At 43.8% G+C, this 19,199-nt stretch overlaps 2 protein-coding genes across 2 annotated transcripts; both read left to right on the forward strand.

Moving 5' to 3' along the window:
• Window positions 1-3: 3 nt before the first annotated feature.
• LOC125119242 (olfactory receptor 4X1-like) lies at window positions 4-798 on the forward strand (the record flags this gene model as incomplete). Its single annotated transcript, XM_047766089.1, has 1 exon — window positions 4-798. A coding segment is annotated over one exon (795 nt), but the record flags the coding sequence as incomplete, so codon positions are not given.
• Window positions 799-11,969: 11,171 nt separating this feature from the next.
• LOC125119240 (olfactory receptor 4S1-like) lies at window positions 11,970-12,896 on the forward strand. The gene is given in 3 exon segments (XM_047766086.1): window positions 11,970-12,510; window positions 12,513-12,627; window positions 12,629-12,896. Coding segments are annotated over 3 exon segments (924 nt in total).
• Window positions 12,897-19,199: the final 6,303 nt, after the last annotated feature.

Raw genomic sequence — 19,199 nt, forward strand, 5'->3', positions numbered from 1 at the left:
GTGGTGACCATCACGACCAGCAAAGGGCTCAGCTCCCCCATGTATTTCTTCCTCAGCTCCTTGTCCTTTGTGGAGCCCTGTTACTGTTCTGTCACAGCCCCTAGACTCATCCTTGACTCTTTTATGGAGCGGAGAGTCATCTCCCTCAAGGGCTGCCTCACACAGATATCTTTCCTCCACTTCTTTGGTGGCACCGAGATCTTCCTCCTGACAGGGATGGCCTATGACCGCTCCGTGGCCATCTGCAAGCCCCTGCATTACACGGTCATCATGCCCCGGCGGGTGTGTGGCCTCCTGGGGGCGGCCTGGGGTGGGGGCCTGCTGCACTCTGTGGGACAAACCTCCCTCATGTTCCAGTTGCCCTTCTGTGGCCCCAAGGTCCTCGACCACTACTTCTGTGACGTCCACCCCATGCTGAAGCCGGCCTGCGCAGACCCCTTCCGCATCGGCCTGCTCATCATCGCCAATGGTGGCTCCATCTCGGTGGTCAGCTTCGCGGGGCTGCTCGCGTCCTACGGGGTCATCCTGCGCTCCCTGAGGACCCGGTCCTCAGGAGGCCGGCGCAAGGCCCTCTCCACGTGCGCCTCTCACGTCGCAGTCGTGGCCCTGTTCTTCATCCCCTGTTCCTTTGTCTACATGAGGCCCTGTGTCACCCTCCCAGCAGACAAGATAGTGGCCGTGTTTTACACGGTGGCCACGCCTCTCCTAAACCCTGTCATTTACTCCTTCAGGAACGTGGAAGTGAAAAACGCCATGAGGAGACTGATGGGGAGGAAAGCGATTTGGGCAGAGAAATAGATGAGTCAGTCAGGGAGGATGAGGGGGAAGGGCTGGAAAATTGGGGGCCCCGGGGTCTCACTCTGTCTCGACCTTTAACTGACCAGGTGGCCTAGGGCGAGACGCCTTCTTTCTTTAAGTTTCTCTTTCCTCATCTTTTCGGGGTTGGTCAGGATTGAAGCGGTCTCTAGGATGAAGTCTTGGTGCTGCGCTGCCACATTTGACAGTGACCTTGAGGCAGATTGGCTGGTTTGGTTTTTCTGGACTCTCCCAGAAAACCAGGGGCTCCCTGGGAATAGTGAGAAGGTTGGTGGACAAGGAGAAGAACTGCCTCAGGAAACAGTGTCCACGGGTCCTTTGTGTTTGAAGAGTCCCGACCTTTGGATTTTTAGATGTGAAAGGTGGAGAGGGAATAGTGGTCACGGCAATGCTTAAAAATTCTGTTGACCCGGAGTTCCTGTTGTGGCTCAGCAGGGTGAGAACCTGACTGGTGTCCAGGAGAATGCGGGTTCAGTCCCTGGTCTCACTCAGTGGGTTAAGGATCCGGTGTGGCCGCCAGCTGTGGTGTAGGTCACAGACCATGGCTCAGATGCAGTGTTGCCATGGCTGTGGCTGTGGCGTAGGCCAGCAGCTGCAGCTTCCATTTGACCCCGGGATCTTCCATACGCTGCAGGTGTGGCCCTAAAACAAACAAACAAAAAACCAAGAAATTCTGTGGATCTGATACTCTGAGGATTTGCCTCGTGGGTTCTAGGCAGGCCAAGTTGATCTAGTAGGTTGTAGTCCTCCAAACAGAGGGTGTTTGGGCTTTTGACTGAGATTCACGGCACTCCTGCTGTCATTAGACTCAGGTTTTTTAAAGAATCAAATGGAACCATAAAAAGATTTGAAGTGCCTTGAAAGCACTAGACAATGATATCTTAAGTACAAGTTTTATTTTCCATGTGTCATTAACATTTTGAGGTCTGAATTTCTCTTCTGTTCACACCTGTCTGTGCTTCCCCCGCCTCCGTGTTTTCCCCCTTATATCTTCATTTGTTTGGCCCATAAGTTTTCTCTGTCTTCATCCTCTTGGCTTCTCGCGATTCTTAGCCTTTCCAACAAAGTACCTGGATAACTGCACAAGTACCATAGTGCCTTGGTACTCCCCATCCATGATCACCCCACTCCTTGTCTCACCCGGGAGCTGCCTATGGATTACAGTGGATGGATTTAACTGCTCTGAGTCCTCACTGCTTGCCCTATGATAGTTTCATCATCCTTTATTGAGTCCTACTGTATGTAACCACCCTTCCCAGTAGAAGTATGTACCCACAAACTCTAACCCCAACACGGACCCTCACTCACAGCAGGTTTTTTTTTTTTAACCTCACACGCTTCCAGATTAATCACCTGAAAGCACTTCTCTGATTTCATCATTCCCCTTCTCAAAAGTTTTCGGTGACTCCCCATTGCCTTCTGAATCAACCACAAACTCCTACGTGAAATGTCAACACCCTTAAGGCATGGCCCACACTTAATGTTCTATCGTTGTTTTCCATTACACTCTGGTAAAGCTCACTCTTTCCTGAACATTCCCTAGTGCCTGCCACCTAAAATATATTCCCCATCTCTACCTGTTAATATCTTACCAACCTCCAGTGACCAGCTGAAATGCTGTTACCTTTAGGAAGATTCTATGATTATCCTACCTGGATATGTCCTTTTCCTTCTTTGAACTCCCACAGTGCCCAGTGGGAATCCTTTAAGCACTTTCCTAGCTGTATTTCAGTGTTTATTTCACTCCGTTGGAATGTCACTCTTTTAAGAATATGGCCGGGAGTTCCTGTCGTGGCTCAGCGGTTAATGAATCCGACTAGGAACCATTAGGTTGCGGGTTCGATCCCTGGCCTTGCTCAATGGGTTAAGGATCTGGCATTGCTGTGAGTTGTGGTGTAGGCCGGCAGCAACAGCTCTGATTGGACCCCTAGTCTGGGAACCTCCATATGCCGTAGGAGTGGCCCCAGAAAAGGCAAAAAGACCAAAAAAAAAAAAAAAAAAGAATATGGCCTAAATCGTATTTATCTTTGTATCTTGCTCTAAGCAACATGTAAAACTCAATAAATATTTGGTCAGTTAAATTTCTCAAAGTCAGTAGTGCTTCAGGTTATAAGTAAACAGTGGTTGTTATATCACTATTTTCATCTCTAAATAATACCTCAATATTGTACAACTCAAGACAAACCAATAATCATTCCTTATATTGTTTTTGAGAATAATGTTTATATACAAAAAGAAGGAACATCTATGTGTATGTATATTTTACAATTAACCAAGAGATTTCATATATTTTATCTCGTTTGATCCTAAGGCACTCTGGTGAGATGTCTGTTTTAGAGATGAAGAGACTGAATCTTTGGGAGGTCATTGACTTGATCAAGGTCACAGGGGTAGTAAAACCACAAAGCCTGAGTCCAAACCCAGGTTTGCCTAATTTCTGAGGCCGTGTTCTTTCTATACATTCCTTTGCTTTTTTAAAGATTACCAAACTATAACATACATCTAAGTCTCTGAATTTTGAATCGGAGGCCTGATAATTTTTTTTTTTTTTTTTTTTACTGTCAGGCATTTCCCTCTAGAATCACTTCAGAGTAAAAAAAAATGTTTTAAAAAAGTGCAGCATGGGAGTTCCTGCTGTGGGACAGTGGGTTAAGGATCTGGTGTCTCTAAGGTGGCTCGGGTTGCTGCTGAGGAAATCCCCTCCATTCTGAGCAGGAAAAGCAGAGCCCAAGTCTTTTTCTAAAGTTCACCTCCAGAGAGTCAGGGCAAGGACCTCCCCAATGAAAGTGAAGGCATGCCTCAGAAAACTCCAATTGGAGTGAATGCTCTTCAACATGTGGTGTTGACTCAGCCCAGCCTGAAACTGCCTTCGCTCTTGGGATGATGGCATTCTCGAGCCTTTCTATTATGATTGCAGACTGTGCCATGAGACTCATAGCATTCAGAGTCTTCTTCATAATGAACAATGTGTGACGTGTGTGGAACTAGAAGTTCTGTGCTTGGATCATTTATGTATGTGGTTAATGTCAGGAGAATCGGGTAAAATTTGTCTTGCCTTATTGCATTGGCTAGGAGCTCTAGTATAATGTTGAGTATAAGTGGTGAGATTATGTATCCTTGCCTTGTTCTTAGTATTATGGAAAGTCATTCAGTATTTTCATCAATAAGTAAAGGAGGTGAGTTCAGGATCTTCCTACATTGCCCTCTTGAAACACCTCTCTGGTTTTGGAATGTTAAGACAATCTTGCATTCCTGGGATAAACCCCATGTGGTCATGATATATAATTTGTATACATTGCTTGCATTTGATTGAAATATGTTTTATTAAGGATTTTTTTGCATCTTGTTCATGTGTGATGTTTGTGATTTAAAAAAAATTTTTTTTTGGTCTGGTTTTGTGGGTGGTGATGCTGGTCTCATAAATGACTAGGGAAGTTTTGTCTTCTCCTTTTGAAAACGTGTGTAGGTTTGGTGTTATTTAAGTATTTGATGAAACCAATGGAATCATCTTGGCTTAAAGTTTTTTGCTGTGTGTAATATTTGTAAACTATGAATTCAATTTCTTTAACAAATTCAGATTTGTGTCAATTGTGTAAGTTGTGTATTTCTAGAAATTTATACTTTTCACTCAAGTTGTAGAATTTGATGGTTTTAAGTCAACGAATGACATTGGTATTAAAACTTTAGGTTGTTCATAATACTTTGTTATTATCCTTTATTTTCTGCAGAATCTATAGTGCTAATCTTTTTCCTTCCACAAATAAAAAATTGTGATTTCTCTTTTTTTCAGTAGATTATTTAGGCACTCATTAATTTCATTGATATCTTCAAAGACCCATCATCTGGCTTTTACCAGATTTTTCATGTTTTTTGTTTCCTTTGCAATTAATTTCTGTTATCTTTTCTATTCCTTCATTCTACTTTGATTGTGTTTAAATTGATCTTCTTTTTTCCATTTCTTAAGATATAAGCTTAGTTTACAGATTGTAAAACTTTGTTCATTTCTAATATAAAAACTATAAAATTTCTTTAAGCATTGTGTTAGTTGCATCCAATAAAATTTCACATCCATTTATATTACTGTTCAGTTAAAATGTATTCTAATTTTCAACTGATTTCTTCTTTGACCAGTTGATTATTTGCAATTTTTTAATTTTATGAATAATTGAGTTTTATTACTTGATATCTTGTTATTGATTTCTAATTTGATTCTACTGTGAATGATGTCATTCTTTTTACATTTATTGAGCTTGTTTCATGGCCTAATGTAAGATCTATCTTGGTGAATATACCACATATGCTTGAAAGAATGTTTTCTTCAGTTTTAGGGTATAGTGCTCTATAAATGTCAGTTAGGTTAAGGTGATTTATGTGTGGTTCAATGTTTTTTTTCTGATTTTTGAAAATTCTAACTATAGCTCCATTTGTGGGGGTGGTGGTGTTAATTCTCCAACATCACTGTGGAATTTTATTGATTTCCTTAAAAATGAGAAAAATGAGAAAGTAAAGATTGCAGATGTGCAAAAGGCATCCCAGAGATATTGAGCTACTTGTTCAAAGTTATATAACTACTAGGTGGCGGAGTCAGCCTTTAAACAAGGCTGCTTGATTCCTTGGTCCATGCTCTTAAGCACGATATTATATTGCCCGTTATCGGTCTTACCCTAGTCATAGGGGGTGGAAATACTTTTCAGATGCTGAGTTAACATAGATAGTAGTCAGGGAGCTAGAATAGTTCAAACTTGTCCCTGCTACTTAAAAAACTTATCCCCCCACCAGAGATCATTCATATTTAACACCGCTTTTTTCTTTTTTTTTTTTCCCTCACAAATTCATGGCACAAAACTGTGCCCTCTGTATAGTAGCTGCTTAATAAATATTGTTGGATGAATGAGTTTGGAATGATTCAGTACAGCAGTTCCTGCTGCAGTACAACAGGATTGGCAGCCTCTCAGGAGTGCTGGGAGGCAAATTTGGCACAGCGGTTTAAGGATCTGGTGTTGCCCCAGGTGAGGTGTAGGTTGCCATGGCAGCTTGAATCTGATTGCTGGCCCAGGAACTCCATATGCTGCAGGGCAGCCAAAAAAGAAAAAAAAAATTAAAAAAAAAATCCAAAGTCAGGTTAAAAACCTGACTTCCTTGGCCTCTAAAGTTTGAACCACTAAGTTCACGTGAGGAGGGGGTATGGCTGTCTCTATGGCCCCCTCCTCTAATTGGGATGCCCCTGGGGACTCATTAGCAAACCTCAAGGTATTTGCTAACCACAACTGTGCTATGACTTCTGAAGCCTGGCAATGGCTTTGGCTGGGGTGATGCCACGTGAGATTCCCTGAACCCTTTGTGCTTAAATGTTTACTGCCACCCTCACTTCTCCGGCCAGAGTCCTTGACTTTCGCTGCTCAGCTGGGAGGGTGGAGCTCAAAAGGTGAGCTCTCCTGTAGTCCTGGATTTCTGGGGACTCTTTGGTTAGAATAAACCTGAACCGGCCAAAGACTCTTATAGAAAAGTGATGTCCTCAGCTGCTCTCTCTGTTTTGTTCTCAGTGCCCAGATGAAAGTCCTGCTGTACAGCATCTGAGGGTTTCCTGCCTTCACATGCCTCAGGTGTGAGTTGATTCATTTTCACTTTCCCACAGCATCACTAGACTCTTTCTCCTTCAGTCATTACCTTGCTCACCTTTTAGCTGCGGAGAACACGTCCTCTTTGAGTGATCGGATGCTCCCACTTTCCTAGGCAGGAGTGTTGTATAGTGATTAAGAAGATAGCTTTGAAGTCAGGTACCCCGGGTTGCATTTCTGGCACTAACCCTTACTGGTCTGAGAACCTGTCCAAGTCATTCATTTACTCTTATCCTCATTTTCCTCAGCTCAAAAATGAGAATAAGCGTAGTCGATTCCTCCAAGTGATGTTGAGTGGATTAAGTGAGATGATGCTTTTCACCGCTTTACCCAGGGCTTGGCATATAGCATGGCCTAATAAGTGCAAACAAATGGTACAGTGCCATGTTGACTAGTCCTTCCATCTCCATGTGGCCATGTTCAAGTTCAGAGAGTGCTTTTATACATGTCTTATTATTTAGAGGCTTGCCATAGGGGTGCCTTGACCATGGCTGAGGGTTGCTGAAGTTGAAGAAGCCAGAAAGGATCAGCATTTATAGAGCAGGCTGAGTTCTCCAGCCTTTCCTATGGGCTGTCCTGCTGTGTGGTCCCTAGAACCACATTAACTTTTTTGGAAACTAGAGAAAATGCCAGAGCGTATTTCGCTGAGATACACTCTTGGCCCCCTCCCCAAAGCCCAGGCTCACCTAGCAAGGTGGTCTTTCTTGTGAATGACTCCTCAGACACCTGAAGCTTGAAAACCTCTTAGAAGACTTGTTTACATTTTACTCTTGTTTTTTAGAAGCCTGCTCTAGGGGCATATGGAAGTTCCCAGGCTAGGGGTCAAATCGGAGCTACAGCCCTGGCCTATGCCACAGCCACAGCAATGTGGGATCCGAGCCATGTCTGTGACCTACACCACAGCTCATGTCAACACTGGATCCTTAATCCATTGAGTGAGGCCCCCATCCTCATGGACACCAGTCAGATTTGTTTCTGCTGAGCCAGGATGGGGACTCCAACTTGTTTACATTTTAATCTTCTAAGGTAGAAATGAAGCTAAACTGCATTACAAATTTCCTTTCTCTTTCAAAACAGGGAATGTATCTGAAAACAGGTGTGATATCAAATGTGTATATTTTATACTTGTCATAAAGTAGATTGGCATTCCCACTGTGGCTCAGTGGTAATGAACTTGACTAGTATCCATGAGGATGTGAGTTCCATCCCTGGCCTCAATTAGTGGGTGAAGGATCTGGCATTGCTGCAAGCTGCGGTTCGGGTTGCAGACATAGCTCGGATCCCGTAGGCATAGGCATAGGCCAGCAGCTGCAGCTCCAATTTGACCCCTAGCCTGGGAACTTCCATGTGCTGCAGGTGTGGCCCCAAAAAGCAAAACAAACAAACAAAAACTAGATAAACAAATATGGGAGGGATCCTTTTCTTTGAAATAACAATTAGGTTATTTACCTGTTACCAAAGCTTGTTTGGGGGTGTACACAGTGATTATATTATCTTTGGTTATAGCATTGGCCATTTCCAGAGTTATCGCTCCTGTCTGTCCTGTGGGTAAGCAGAACCATCTGATCCAACCTTTTTCAGAATTTTAGAAAGTGGTAGGAGAAGAATTTTAGTGTAAAATACATATAATTCCTGCTGGGAGATTTCTAGGAGAAGATGCTTACTGAGCCCGGGCAGAGTGTCCTGGGACATGACAGTTATTTCCTGGTTCCTGCCTCTGGTGGTGTCATTGCTTACTCTTCTAATTTTCAGCTGCACCTTGGAGTAGATTCAGCTGCTTGGGGACAAGCAGGGTGTCTGGGGCCTTGATTTGGTAGGTAGAAGTAGGGGTGGTGGAGGCTCTGAGTGTAAATCCTTCGTGCCAGCCTGAGAGTCTCTGCCCCAGGCATTTCGATTCTTCCTCTCAGTCTTCTGGGAACGTTTTCCAGGATGCTCAGTCTCCTGGCAATGTCGGGACTGAAGCCTGTCTAAGTCTTTGTAAGTAAAATGCGATCTTCTTTACTGTTCTGCTCTTCACAAACGTCATTTGACTTTTTAAAAAAACAGCCGCAATAGCAAAATGCTTGTGATAAAAGCAGGCCTCAAAACGGTCCCGTGGGATTTCACTTCCTTTGTTCTCACACTCCGACAACCTGCCCTTGACTATGAAGCATTAATTAACATCCAGCATTCTCAATTTGTTGCTGATGTATTCATGGTACTTTTCTAAATTATTAATTGATGCACACAGAAGAGATGGCCTGAAGCCCAGCTTCATAATGTCAACATCTCTCACCTTCCCCCCCTTAAAAAAATCTTATTTTATCCTTAAAACAGCTCTGTTGGTAAAGGTGTTTGATATGATCCTAGGCCTTTAAGGGTGAGCAACAATCTTTGTTGACACCTGGCCGGGGCAGGGGGTGGGGGGTGGGGGCTCAACAATTTGAATTGAATTGAAATATAATTTTTAATCTCATAATCATTTATTCATAAATGACTTAAATCTGAAACGTTTGTTGATGGGTTCACTTATTCATTTATTTATTTACTCATTTGTTTAACATGCGTTCGTTATTTTCCCAGATCTGTCTCTAGTCTGTGTTCTGATTCACACACGTTCTGGGTGGATATTTGCATGGAACCTCACAGTTTCTAGGTAACAATATGCTTTCCACACACGGTATTTTACCTGTGGCATAAAGAAGGAGTTATGAGTGTTATGACAGTGTGTGATCTTGAGAAGCAAATTCCGTGTTTTGGAGCCTTGCCTATGTAAAATGAGGTAATAAATAAAATAAATTTCCAAAGGAAGTAGTGTTGATTTGAGCTGATATAAGCCAGAAGCTAAGTCTGTGTCTGGCATTTATGAGCATCAGTCAATATTACCTCAGTGATGGAAGATTATGTGCAATTGTGAAGTCCTATCCATGTACAGTAGGTTGTTATCATTATTTTTGACCTTTCTATCATCTATGTGTTCATTTTCATTAAAAATGTTTTAATATATATTTTTATATGTGTAATTTTTAATTGATTCATTTAATTAAGAAATGTTAATGTAGCATCTACACTGTGTCAGACAATGTCCTAAGCGTTGGGGATGCATTTGTGAACCAAGCAGACCATGAACCTTGCCTCAGAGGGGTCCTCTTCCAGTAGGGGTCAGCAGATAATAAAATATAAATATGAATAATTATAGAATATTTTGAAGATAATTTGTGCTACAGAAAGAAGGAAAAGCAGAATGAGGTAAGGAGGGCTGGGAGTGGTGAGACATTGCAGTTTTAAGTAGGTTGATCAAATAGCCACTTTGAGAAAGTATTATTTGCAGGAGTCCAGGGAGGTGAAGGAGTTGGGCACTAAATACTTAGGGGAAGCCTGTTCCAGTAGCAGGAGCAACCAGGGCCCAGATCCCAAGGTGGCAGCATGCCCCATGTGCTTGATGAGCACTAAGGAAGCCTGTGTGCCTGGAAAGGAGAGAGTTAGGAAAGTGAGAGGAGTATCAGTAGGGACCAGAGAGAATTCCCACTGTGGTTCAGAGGTAATGAACCCGACTAGTATCCATGAGGACATGGGATCGATCCCTGGCCTTGCTGAGTGGGTCAAGGATCCAGCGTTGCTGTGAGCTGTAGTGTAGGCTTCAGATGGGCTTGGATCCCTTGTTGCTGTGGCTGTTGTGTAGATTGGCAGCTGTAGCTCAGATTCGACCCCTAGACTGTGAACTTCCATATGCCATGGGTGTGGCCCTAAAAAACAAAAAAAAAAAAATGGGGGCCAGATTACAGTGAGCCCCATGTGTCATAGCAAAGGTTCTGCAGTTTCCTCTAATTGGAATGGGCACCCATTGCAGGGCTTTGAGGGAGCGCTCTGGCTGTTGTGATGAGAGCAGTCTAGGGGTGGGGTGTGTAGTAAGAGGAGAATTAGGGAAACAAATTCAGAAGCAAGGGAGAGAGGACTAGGGATAGGGTGGAAGCTGTGAAGGTGATGAGTACTCATTACACTGTGAACATTAAGCAGAAGGAGTCTTAACTGATTAGATGTGAGATAGGAGACGAGAATTAAGGATGCCTAAGGTTTTTGGGCTGAGCATTCAGGAAGCTGAACTTGCCATCAGCTGAGACAGGCTGCCAGAAAAGTATGTTTGGGGGAAGATCAGGAGTTTATTTTTGGACATGTTGAAATAAGACAGGGCAGGTATTTAGTCACTCCTTTATTCCAAAAATACTCACTGCATGCATCCTATGTGCTTGATATTGGACATTGTCTTGACACAAGTGGTCAAAAGCCTTGCTATCAAGTCATAGCCTGGTGAGGAGAGTAATCATGTAAATAAACAATTCTAGACAATGTCACAAACATCATGGTGATGGTAAGTGCCAGGGTCAGTGGAACACAGGTACTCTTAACTTTTTACACTTTGAAACTGAAGTCTTGAAAAATTAACTAATTTGCCAAAGTTCACAGTTTGTATACAGTATAGCTGGGACCTTGTGCTATTGTGATTTGTAGTAAGAAATGCAGTATATATTTGGTCTTTGTCTGTATTTGTAGCACAGAGATTCAAAAGCCTTTGGATGTCCTGAGATGCTGAGAGAGGAAAGGTCTCTCTGTTATGTCAGTGAGATGATTTCTGAAGTGCTCCTAGGTCACCTAAGGATGATGGGTGGTTGCCAGGAGAAGCAATCCTGTGATTGCAGGGTTAGTACTTTTGGTCCCACTCCTGGACCCTGGGGAAGCGGGGAGGGGCAGGAGGTTGAATTGATTGCCAATGGGCAATGATTTAATCAAGCATATCTGTGTGATGAAGCCTCCATAAAAACCCAAAAGGATAGGGTTTCAAGAGCTTCTGGGTTGTTGAGCAGGTGGAGATTTTGGGAAAGCAATGAGCTCAGAAGCTCCATGCCCTTCCTGCAGACTTTGCCCTATGCACCTTTTCCAGCTGGCTGTTCCTGAGTTCCTTTTATTATAAACCAGGAATCTGGTAGGTAAAATCTTTCTGAGTTCTGTGAGCCATTCAAGGAAATTAATCCAACCCAGGGAGGGGAGGTCATTGAAACCTCTGATCTGTAGCGATTAGGTCAGAAGCACAGGTGAAAACCTAGGCTTGGACAAGCATCTGAAGGTGGCAGGCAGTCTTACAGGACTGCACCCTCACCCCATGGCATCTGGTGCTATCTCCAAGAAGATAGCATCAGAAGAGAGTTGAATTATAGGACACCCAGCTGGTATCTGAGCATTGCTTTTAGTGTGGGAAACCCTTCTCCTCCATTTGCAGTGAAGTGTTAGAATCATTAGACTTGAATATAGTTTTCTTTTCTTTTTTTTTTTTGGTTGCACCCATGGTGTGTGGAAATTCCCAGGCAGGGGATTGAATCTGTGCTGCAGTTGTGACCAATGCCACAGTTTCAGCAATACTGGATTCTTAACCCATTGTGCTGCAAAGGAACTCCCTTGAATACAATTTTCTGCCTCCTGGATTTGGGAAGCTTTCTTATGTCACATAATCTGTGTCCTTGCAGAGCTGACCACTTTGTCCATGCGCAGGGCAGAGAACCCATGGGCACCAAGAACAATGTGACTGAGTTCGTGTTGTTCGGCCTTTTCCAGAGCAGGGAGATGCAGCATGTGTGTCTTGTAGTCTTCTCTCTCGTCCATGTGCTCACTGTCCTGGGGAACCTTCTGGTCATCATCACCACCAATGCCAGCAAGACTCTGAAGGCCCCCATGTACTTCTTCCTCAGCCACTTGTCTTTTGCCGACGTGTGCTATCCATCCGCTACCACCCCCAAGATGATCGCGGACACTTTCGTGGAGCGCAAGACCATCTCCTTCAATGGCTGCATGAGCCAACTCTTCTCTGCACACTTCTTTGGTGGCACTGAGATCTTCCTCCTCACGGCCATGGCCTATGACCGCTACGTGGCCATCTGCAGGCCCCTGCACTACACGACCATCATGGATCGGTGGAAGTGTGGCCTGCTGGCGGGGGCCTCGTGGGTGGCTGGCTTCCTGCATTCCATCCTGCAGACCCTTCTCACAGTCCAGCTGCCCTTTTGTGGACCTAATGAGATTGACAACTTCTTCTGTGATGTCCACCCCTCCTGAAGCTGGCCTGTGCAGACACCTATGTGGTGGGGCTCATTGTGGTGGCCAACAGTGGCATGATTTCTTTAGTGTCCTTCATCGTCCTTATCATCTCCTATGTGGTCATCATTGAACCTGAGAAGCCGTTCCTCAGAGAGCCGTCACAAGGCTCTGTCCACATGTGGCTCACATATCATCACCGTCCTTCTGGTCCTTGTGCCCCCCATGTTCATGTACATCCGTCCGTCCACCACCCTGGCCGCTGACAAGCTGGTCATCCTCTTTAACATTGTCGTGCCGCCTTTGCTGAACCCTCTGATCTACACGCTGAGGAACAATGAGGTGAAAAACGCCCTGAGGAAACTGTTCAGGGCCAAGGGGAGCTTGGGGGAGAAGTGACACCCCAAGAACCCTCTTGAGCCTGGAACTCGGGAGATATCCCATCTTGTAGCATCCAACACAGGCTTTGTCTCTCTAGTCTGATGATTGTAATGACAACGGCCCTCCTGGCTCTTTTTGTAGTAATAGTCCACCTGTTCCTGCAATCCTTCAGTCAGTAAATATTTATTGGCATCTGCAAGGAGTGAGGCACTGGTCATCTCTGCCCCCAAGAGGGTCACAGTCCAGGCAGCTCTTAGGGTGACATTTAAAAGCTCATTCAGGAAGCATGTGAGAGCCTATGGATGAGGGGCCTTCTTCGATGTTCAGGTGTCCCATTTATACAGTGGGTACCAGCACCAGGTAATTCCTTTACCTAGTGGTTAACAGTGCTTGATGAAATTCATTTTTTTCTCTGTGATGACCTTCAAGGCGCTTTATTCCCATTCCTTCATTGCATGCTCTCAGGAGGCAAATGAATAAATAAATGTAGCAAGAGGACAGGATTTACCACAGTCACATGGAAAGTCCTGAGTAAGGTGGAACTAAGACCCTAAGTCTGCTTTCACAGCTCTTACCACCCGGGCCTCCTTGAAAAAGACTGAGTGTATGGATATGAAACAGGATGGACCAGTTTTGAAGAGCAAGGGATGATGGCAGTCTGGGACGACGGGGAGCAGAGCAGGGGAGAACACGTTGTTGGCACTTCCCCCAGTAGTGCCCAGTCCTCCGACCAGCAGAACAGGGGCTCTTGTCTGCATGAATCTTCTTTGCTCTTCTCTCTCTGCTCTGGAGAGAGCCAATTTGTGCAGGATGGAATTAGATGTCCTGCTTAATTAACCACCATGGGTCATTTAATTCAGTTGGTCTCAATTTCCACACTTACAAATGGAGACGGTAATAGTGCCAGTTTCAGAAGTTTGCAGGAGGATCATCTATAGGACTTAGTAAATTCCTATATCAAAGAAAAGTTGTTCAAAGGTGGCTGCTACCTCTGTTTCTTTGAACATCTTCTATGCCTTTCTCTTTTCTTATCCCTACTTCGCCCCTGTCCTTTCCTCTTAAAGCCCTTGTAGCTACCAGATTGATTATTCATTCATCAAATATTTATTAATCACTTAGCCTGTGGTAAGTCTGTTCTTCCTCTCTCCCTCCCTCTTCCTTTCTTCTCCCTCCTTCTTCCTTCCTTCCTCTCTCTCTCTCTCTTTCTTTTCCTTCATCTAGTTTGTGTTATTCAGTGCAGTCAAGCACCCAGCCCGTGCTCAGAGAGGTACTGAGCTGGGGGGACAAAAACACATAAATGTTGCTGAGGTGTCTGTGGATTGGGGAGAAACTGGGTGAGGTAAAGACGTACCCTGGGACATTGACCCCAATCTCAGTGCTTAGCCCTGAACCCTCACTCCCTACAGGTTCTAGGTGGGGGCTAGCACAGGTGTCCCTGGAAGAGGTTTTGGGACTTTCTGCCACTTCCAACCCCCTCGGGCTTCCTTCCTTCCTTCCTTCCTTCCTTCCTTCCTTCCTTCCTATGTTATGAATACACTCTCAGCATATGGATGTTCCTGGGACAGGGATTGAGTCTGAGTCCCAGCTGCCACTGGCCAGGGCATCAAACTCATGCTCCCCCAATTACCTGAGCTGCTGCATTCGGAATCTTAACCCACTGAGCTGTGGCGAGATCTCCTCCCTCTCTCTCTTCTTAAGACAGGGCATATTCCAAACTCTCCACCTGGCTGGGAAGGTGGGGGAAGGAAGGATGGAGGGGGCCAGTGTCCAGGTCTGAAGCCATGGCTCTGATCCCTTTCCTGGGCAGGTGCTGGAGATATAGCAGAAAAGTAGATAAACATCCTTGTGCTCATGGAGCTTCTATTAACTGTGTGATAAAAGCTGAGGCTCACAGAAACCCTCCAATGTGACAGACATGATTGTGTTTTTAGTGAGTCTATGCCTCTTGACTTTGAACTTCTCAGTTTTGTTTCTCCACCTTTGGGTGGGAGAGGATGTATATAGCTGGCTGGAGTTGGGGGTTTCCTTTCCCCCAGGTAAGTTAGTCTCCGCTAATACCCCAGCAGGTTAGGTTCTGGTTAACTCGCTCCTCTGAGGAGCCCACCCTGTTAAGAACAAATGTTCTGGTGTATTTTCAAAAGGGTCCTTTTCTGCCCCCCCGCCCACTGTTGCTGGAAGCATGAGGGGATTTTTTTCTGACCTTTACTGTGGGAACTTTTGAAACTGGGAAGAACCCTGTGGGGCTCCTAGACCTGCAAGCCTTTCCCTGTCTCCTGTCACTTGTTAGGCTTCAGCCTCTATGACCTTCCCTGAGTTCCAAAGGTCAGGCTCAAACATTTGCTAATGAGGGAAGGGAGGAGCAGTCAAGCAACAATAGTACAGCCTTGGGGCAGGGTCCTTGTTCCACCCCAAGGGGTACACAGAACATCCTCTTTGAGCTCTTTGCAGAACTAAAAACCCCCAACAAAAGAAAGATATTAATTACCTGATGAAGGAAATCGACTTCACTCCGGAGAGAAGGTCACAGTTTGATAACCACAAAACTTGTCAGGAGATCCCCTGAGACCACATTAAAGGAATACGGGCTCTGCACACACCCTTATCCTCATCAGCAACCCCATCCTTGAAGCACTGCTAAAAAACTCCTTACCAAATCCTCCTGGGGTGGGACACAGTTTTTGAAGACCTAACTTTTATCTGGTAAAGCAATAAAGCTATTTTTTTCTCCTTCACCAAAAACTCTGAGATTCAGTTCAGCATCAGTGGGTGCACAGAAGCTGAATTTTAGCACCACCTTGTCCAGCTTCTGCAGGCAAATCTCACTATATTGTAGGGGGATTCACTCCCTGGGTTCCCCTGGAGGTTTTATCTCCAGGACTCCACACCGAGCCTCTCTCAAGTTGTCAGTTACAATTCAGGTTTTCCTATCCGGGCACTGATTCCTGTGGTTGTTAACAACTTGTGGGTCTCTACTGCTGGTAAATTGCATCTCCCTGTTTTTTGTGCATCTTCTCCCCAGTCTCTGGGGCAGTGTCCTCCCATCTCTCATGGATCCAAGGAGCGTTGTTGACTTTTGTTCATCTTTTTACTTGTTAGGCTAGAGTGGCAACTTCCAAGCTCCTTGGGTATGAACGAAACTGGAAACTGTGTTCTAGGTGTTTTGATTGTGTTGACCCTTTTTATCCTTACAACAACCTCATGAAGGAGGCATAGTCATTAGAAGTGTGGGAGATACCTTAGAAATCTATACATAGAACTTCCATATGACCCCGCAATCCCACTCTTGGGCATCTATCCGGACAAAACTCTACTTAAAAGAGACACATGCACCCGCATGTTCATTGCAGCACTATTCACAATAGCCAGGACATGGAAAAAACCCAAATGTCCATCGAACAGATGATTGGATTCGGAAGAAGTGGTATATATACACAATGGAATACTACTCAGCCATAAAAAGAATGACATAATGCCATTTGCAGCAGCATGGATGGAACTAGAGAATCTCTTCCTGAGTGAAATGAGCCAGAAAGACAAAGACAAATACCATATGATATCACTTATAACTGGAATCTAATATCCAGCACAATGAACATCTCCTCAGAAAAGAAAATCATGGACTTGGAGAAGAGACTTGTAGCTGCCTGATGGGAGGGGGAGGGAGTGGGAGGGATCGGGAGCTTGGGCTTATCAGACACAACTTAGAATAGATTTACAAGGAGATCCTGCTGAGTAGCATTGAGAACTTTGTCTAGATACTCATGTTGCAACAGAAGAAAGGGTGGGGGAAAAATGTAATTGTAATGTATACATGTAAGGATAACCTGACCCCCTTGCTGTACAGTGGGAAAATAAAAAAATTATTAAAAAAAAAAAAGAAGTGTGATCAGGGTTTTGTGAGGATAGTGTTATAGAAACCACAAAAACTGTGGCAGGGGAAGGACACAAACGGCACTCAGAAATATGGAAAAGCAAGGTTTATTCAGCACTGGTGCGGGCTCAGAGGAGTCACCTCCAGAGTCTGAGCACCAGGTCTTTGTTCTCAGCAATTTTTATACATTACAAGGTCTTGATTTTCCCATGTAAGCATGCCGGACCTCCCCCTTCCCCAAGCAGACAGTGTTCTTCCCTAAGAAACTGAGCAAGCAAGGTTACAGAAGCCGAAACTTATAAGCAATGTTGGGTACATGATTAGCAGGGCACACAGTTGCTGCATTATTACAAGAAGGGTGGTATGAGGCAGAGCATAGATGAAAAGACTTGCAGCTGCCTTTTTAGTCAAGGGGGCGGGGGGTTGTTCCTTAGTTAAAACTCATTTCAATAGTAGTGTTGAAAAAACTTTTTGTTCTGTCTGATCCTGACAAACACACGTGCACATGTTGGTCTTGACTATGAGAATAATAGCAATAAAATATATATAGATACTGCATATATGTTTCCTTTTTAGATTATTTTCCATTATAGGTTATTATAAGATATCGAATATAGTTCCCTGTGCTATACAGTAGGTCCTTGTTGGTTATCTATTTTATATAGAGTAGTGTGTATATGTATCTTGATCCCGACCTCCCAACTTATCCCTCTCCCTCTTTCCTGACTTTGGTAACCATAAGTTTGTTTTCTATGTCTGTGAATCTATTTCTGTTTGTAAATAAGTTCATTTGTGTCATTTTTTTAAAAAAAACCTCCACCCATAAGTGATATTATATGATATTTGTTTTTCTCTGTCTGGCTTACTCCACTTAGTAGAATAATCTCTAGGTCTGTCCATGTTGCTGCAAATGGCATTATTTCATTCTCTTTTATGGTCAAGAAACACTCCATTGTGTATATATATGCCTCATCCTCTTCATCCATTCATCTGGATGCTTCCATGTGTTTACCTTTTTGTTTAATTTCTTATTCCACTTAAAATTGATCACTGGACATTATGGAAGAAAGGATTCAATTTTATTTTTTCCCATATGGAAAACCGAATGTTCCATTATCATTTACAAAGAGTCCTCCTGTTTTCTGTTAACCTACAGTGTCACTTTTGTCATATATCCAAATTCTATAGTTGCATGAGTCTGTTTCTGAATGAATGGTGCACTGTCTTTTTTTTTTTTTTCTCTTTTTGTATTTTCTAGGGCCGCACCCATGGCATATGGAGGTTCCCAGGCTAGGGGTCTGATCGGAGCTGTAGCCGCCAGCCTTCGCCAGAGCCACAGCAATGCCAGATCTGAGCTGCGTCTGCAACCTACACCACAGCTCATGGCAACGCGGGATCGTTAACCCACTGAGCAAGGGCAGGGATCGAACCTGCAACCTCATGGTTCCTAGTTGGATTTGTTAACCACTGAGCCACGACGGGAGCTCCTACACTGTCTTAATTACTATAGTTTTATAATGTCTAGATACGTGGTTCAGTAAGTTCCCCTAACTTGTTCTTTTTTAAAGATATTCTGTCTGTGTTGAATCCTTTTATAACAACTTAAATCCTAAATTGTCAAATCTCACAAAATAACTTATTGGGATTTTGTCTGATATTGTTTTATATCTCTAAATCAATTTAGGAAGAATTTACATTTTATGAGATTGTTTTTTATTCATGATTATGGGCTATTTCTGATTGGTTAGGTGTTACTGGACAGTAAGTCCTTTGAAAATCTAAAGGCATAGATTTAGGTGACCATTAAGTGACTTATTAAAGAAATGTTCCCAGAGGAAGCTGATAAGAAAATAGGGGAAGCAGGAGAGAGGAGGAGAGAAGTGTAAAAAAAGATGCAATTTAGGTACCTTCTAGCAGTGAGTCAAATTAGACCTATTTTGCTAGAGAACTCTGGAGTGTAATTTATGCCTAAAGTTTTGATTCAAAGCAAGTGAATGAACCTTTTACATTCCCACAGTATTTAGACATTAGCCAAAGTCTTCTCTGGGGTTGGGTTGGGGCACTAAATTCCAAAACACTTTTGTTTGTCCATTAATATAGGGAAAACGGACTTCAGTAGACCAAGGGGAGCATATGCTAATTGTTGGCAATGAAAACACATAGTGGTCCTGAGTAACCCATCCATTCCAACACTTGTTATCTCTTACTTATTTTGGTGACCTTAAAAGGATAGAAAGATACAGACAGAAATATGGACAGGGCTTGATGTGCTCGGACATGCTCTCCTTTATTTTGACGTTCTTTAAAGTTTTATATCTAGTTGATAAATTTCTGCATCCAGCTTCTTTGGTTAGATGTGTGTTCTTTTTTTTTTCTTTTTGTCTTTTTGCCTTTTCTAGGGCCCCTCCCACGGCATGTGGAGGTTCCCAGGCTAGGAGTCTAATTGGAGC

Source organism: Phacochoerus africanus, unplaced genomic scaffold, assembly GCF_016906955.1.
Source record: "Phacochoerus africanus isolate WHEZ1 unplaced genomic scaffold, ROS_Pafr_v1 Scaffold_19, whole genome shotgun sequence".
NCBI classification, from domain to species: Eukaryota; Metazoa; Chordata; class Mammalia; order Artiodactyla; family Suidae; genus Phacochoerus; species Phacochoerus africanus.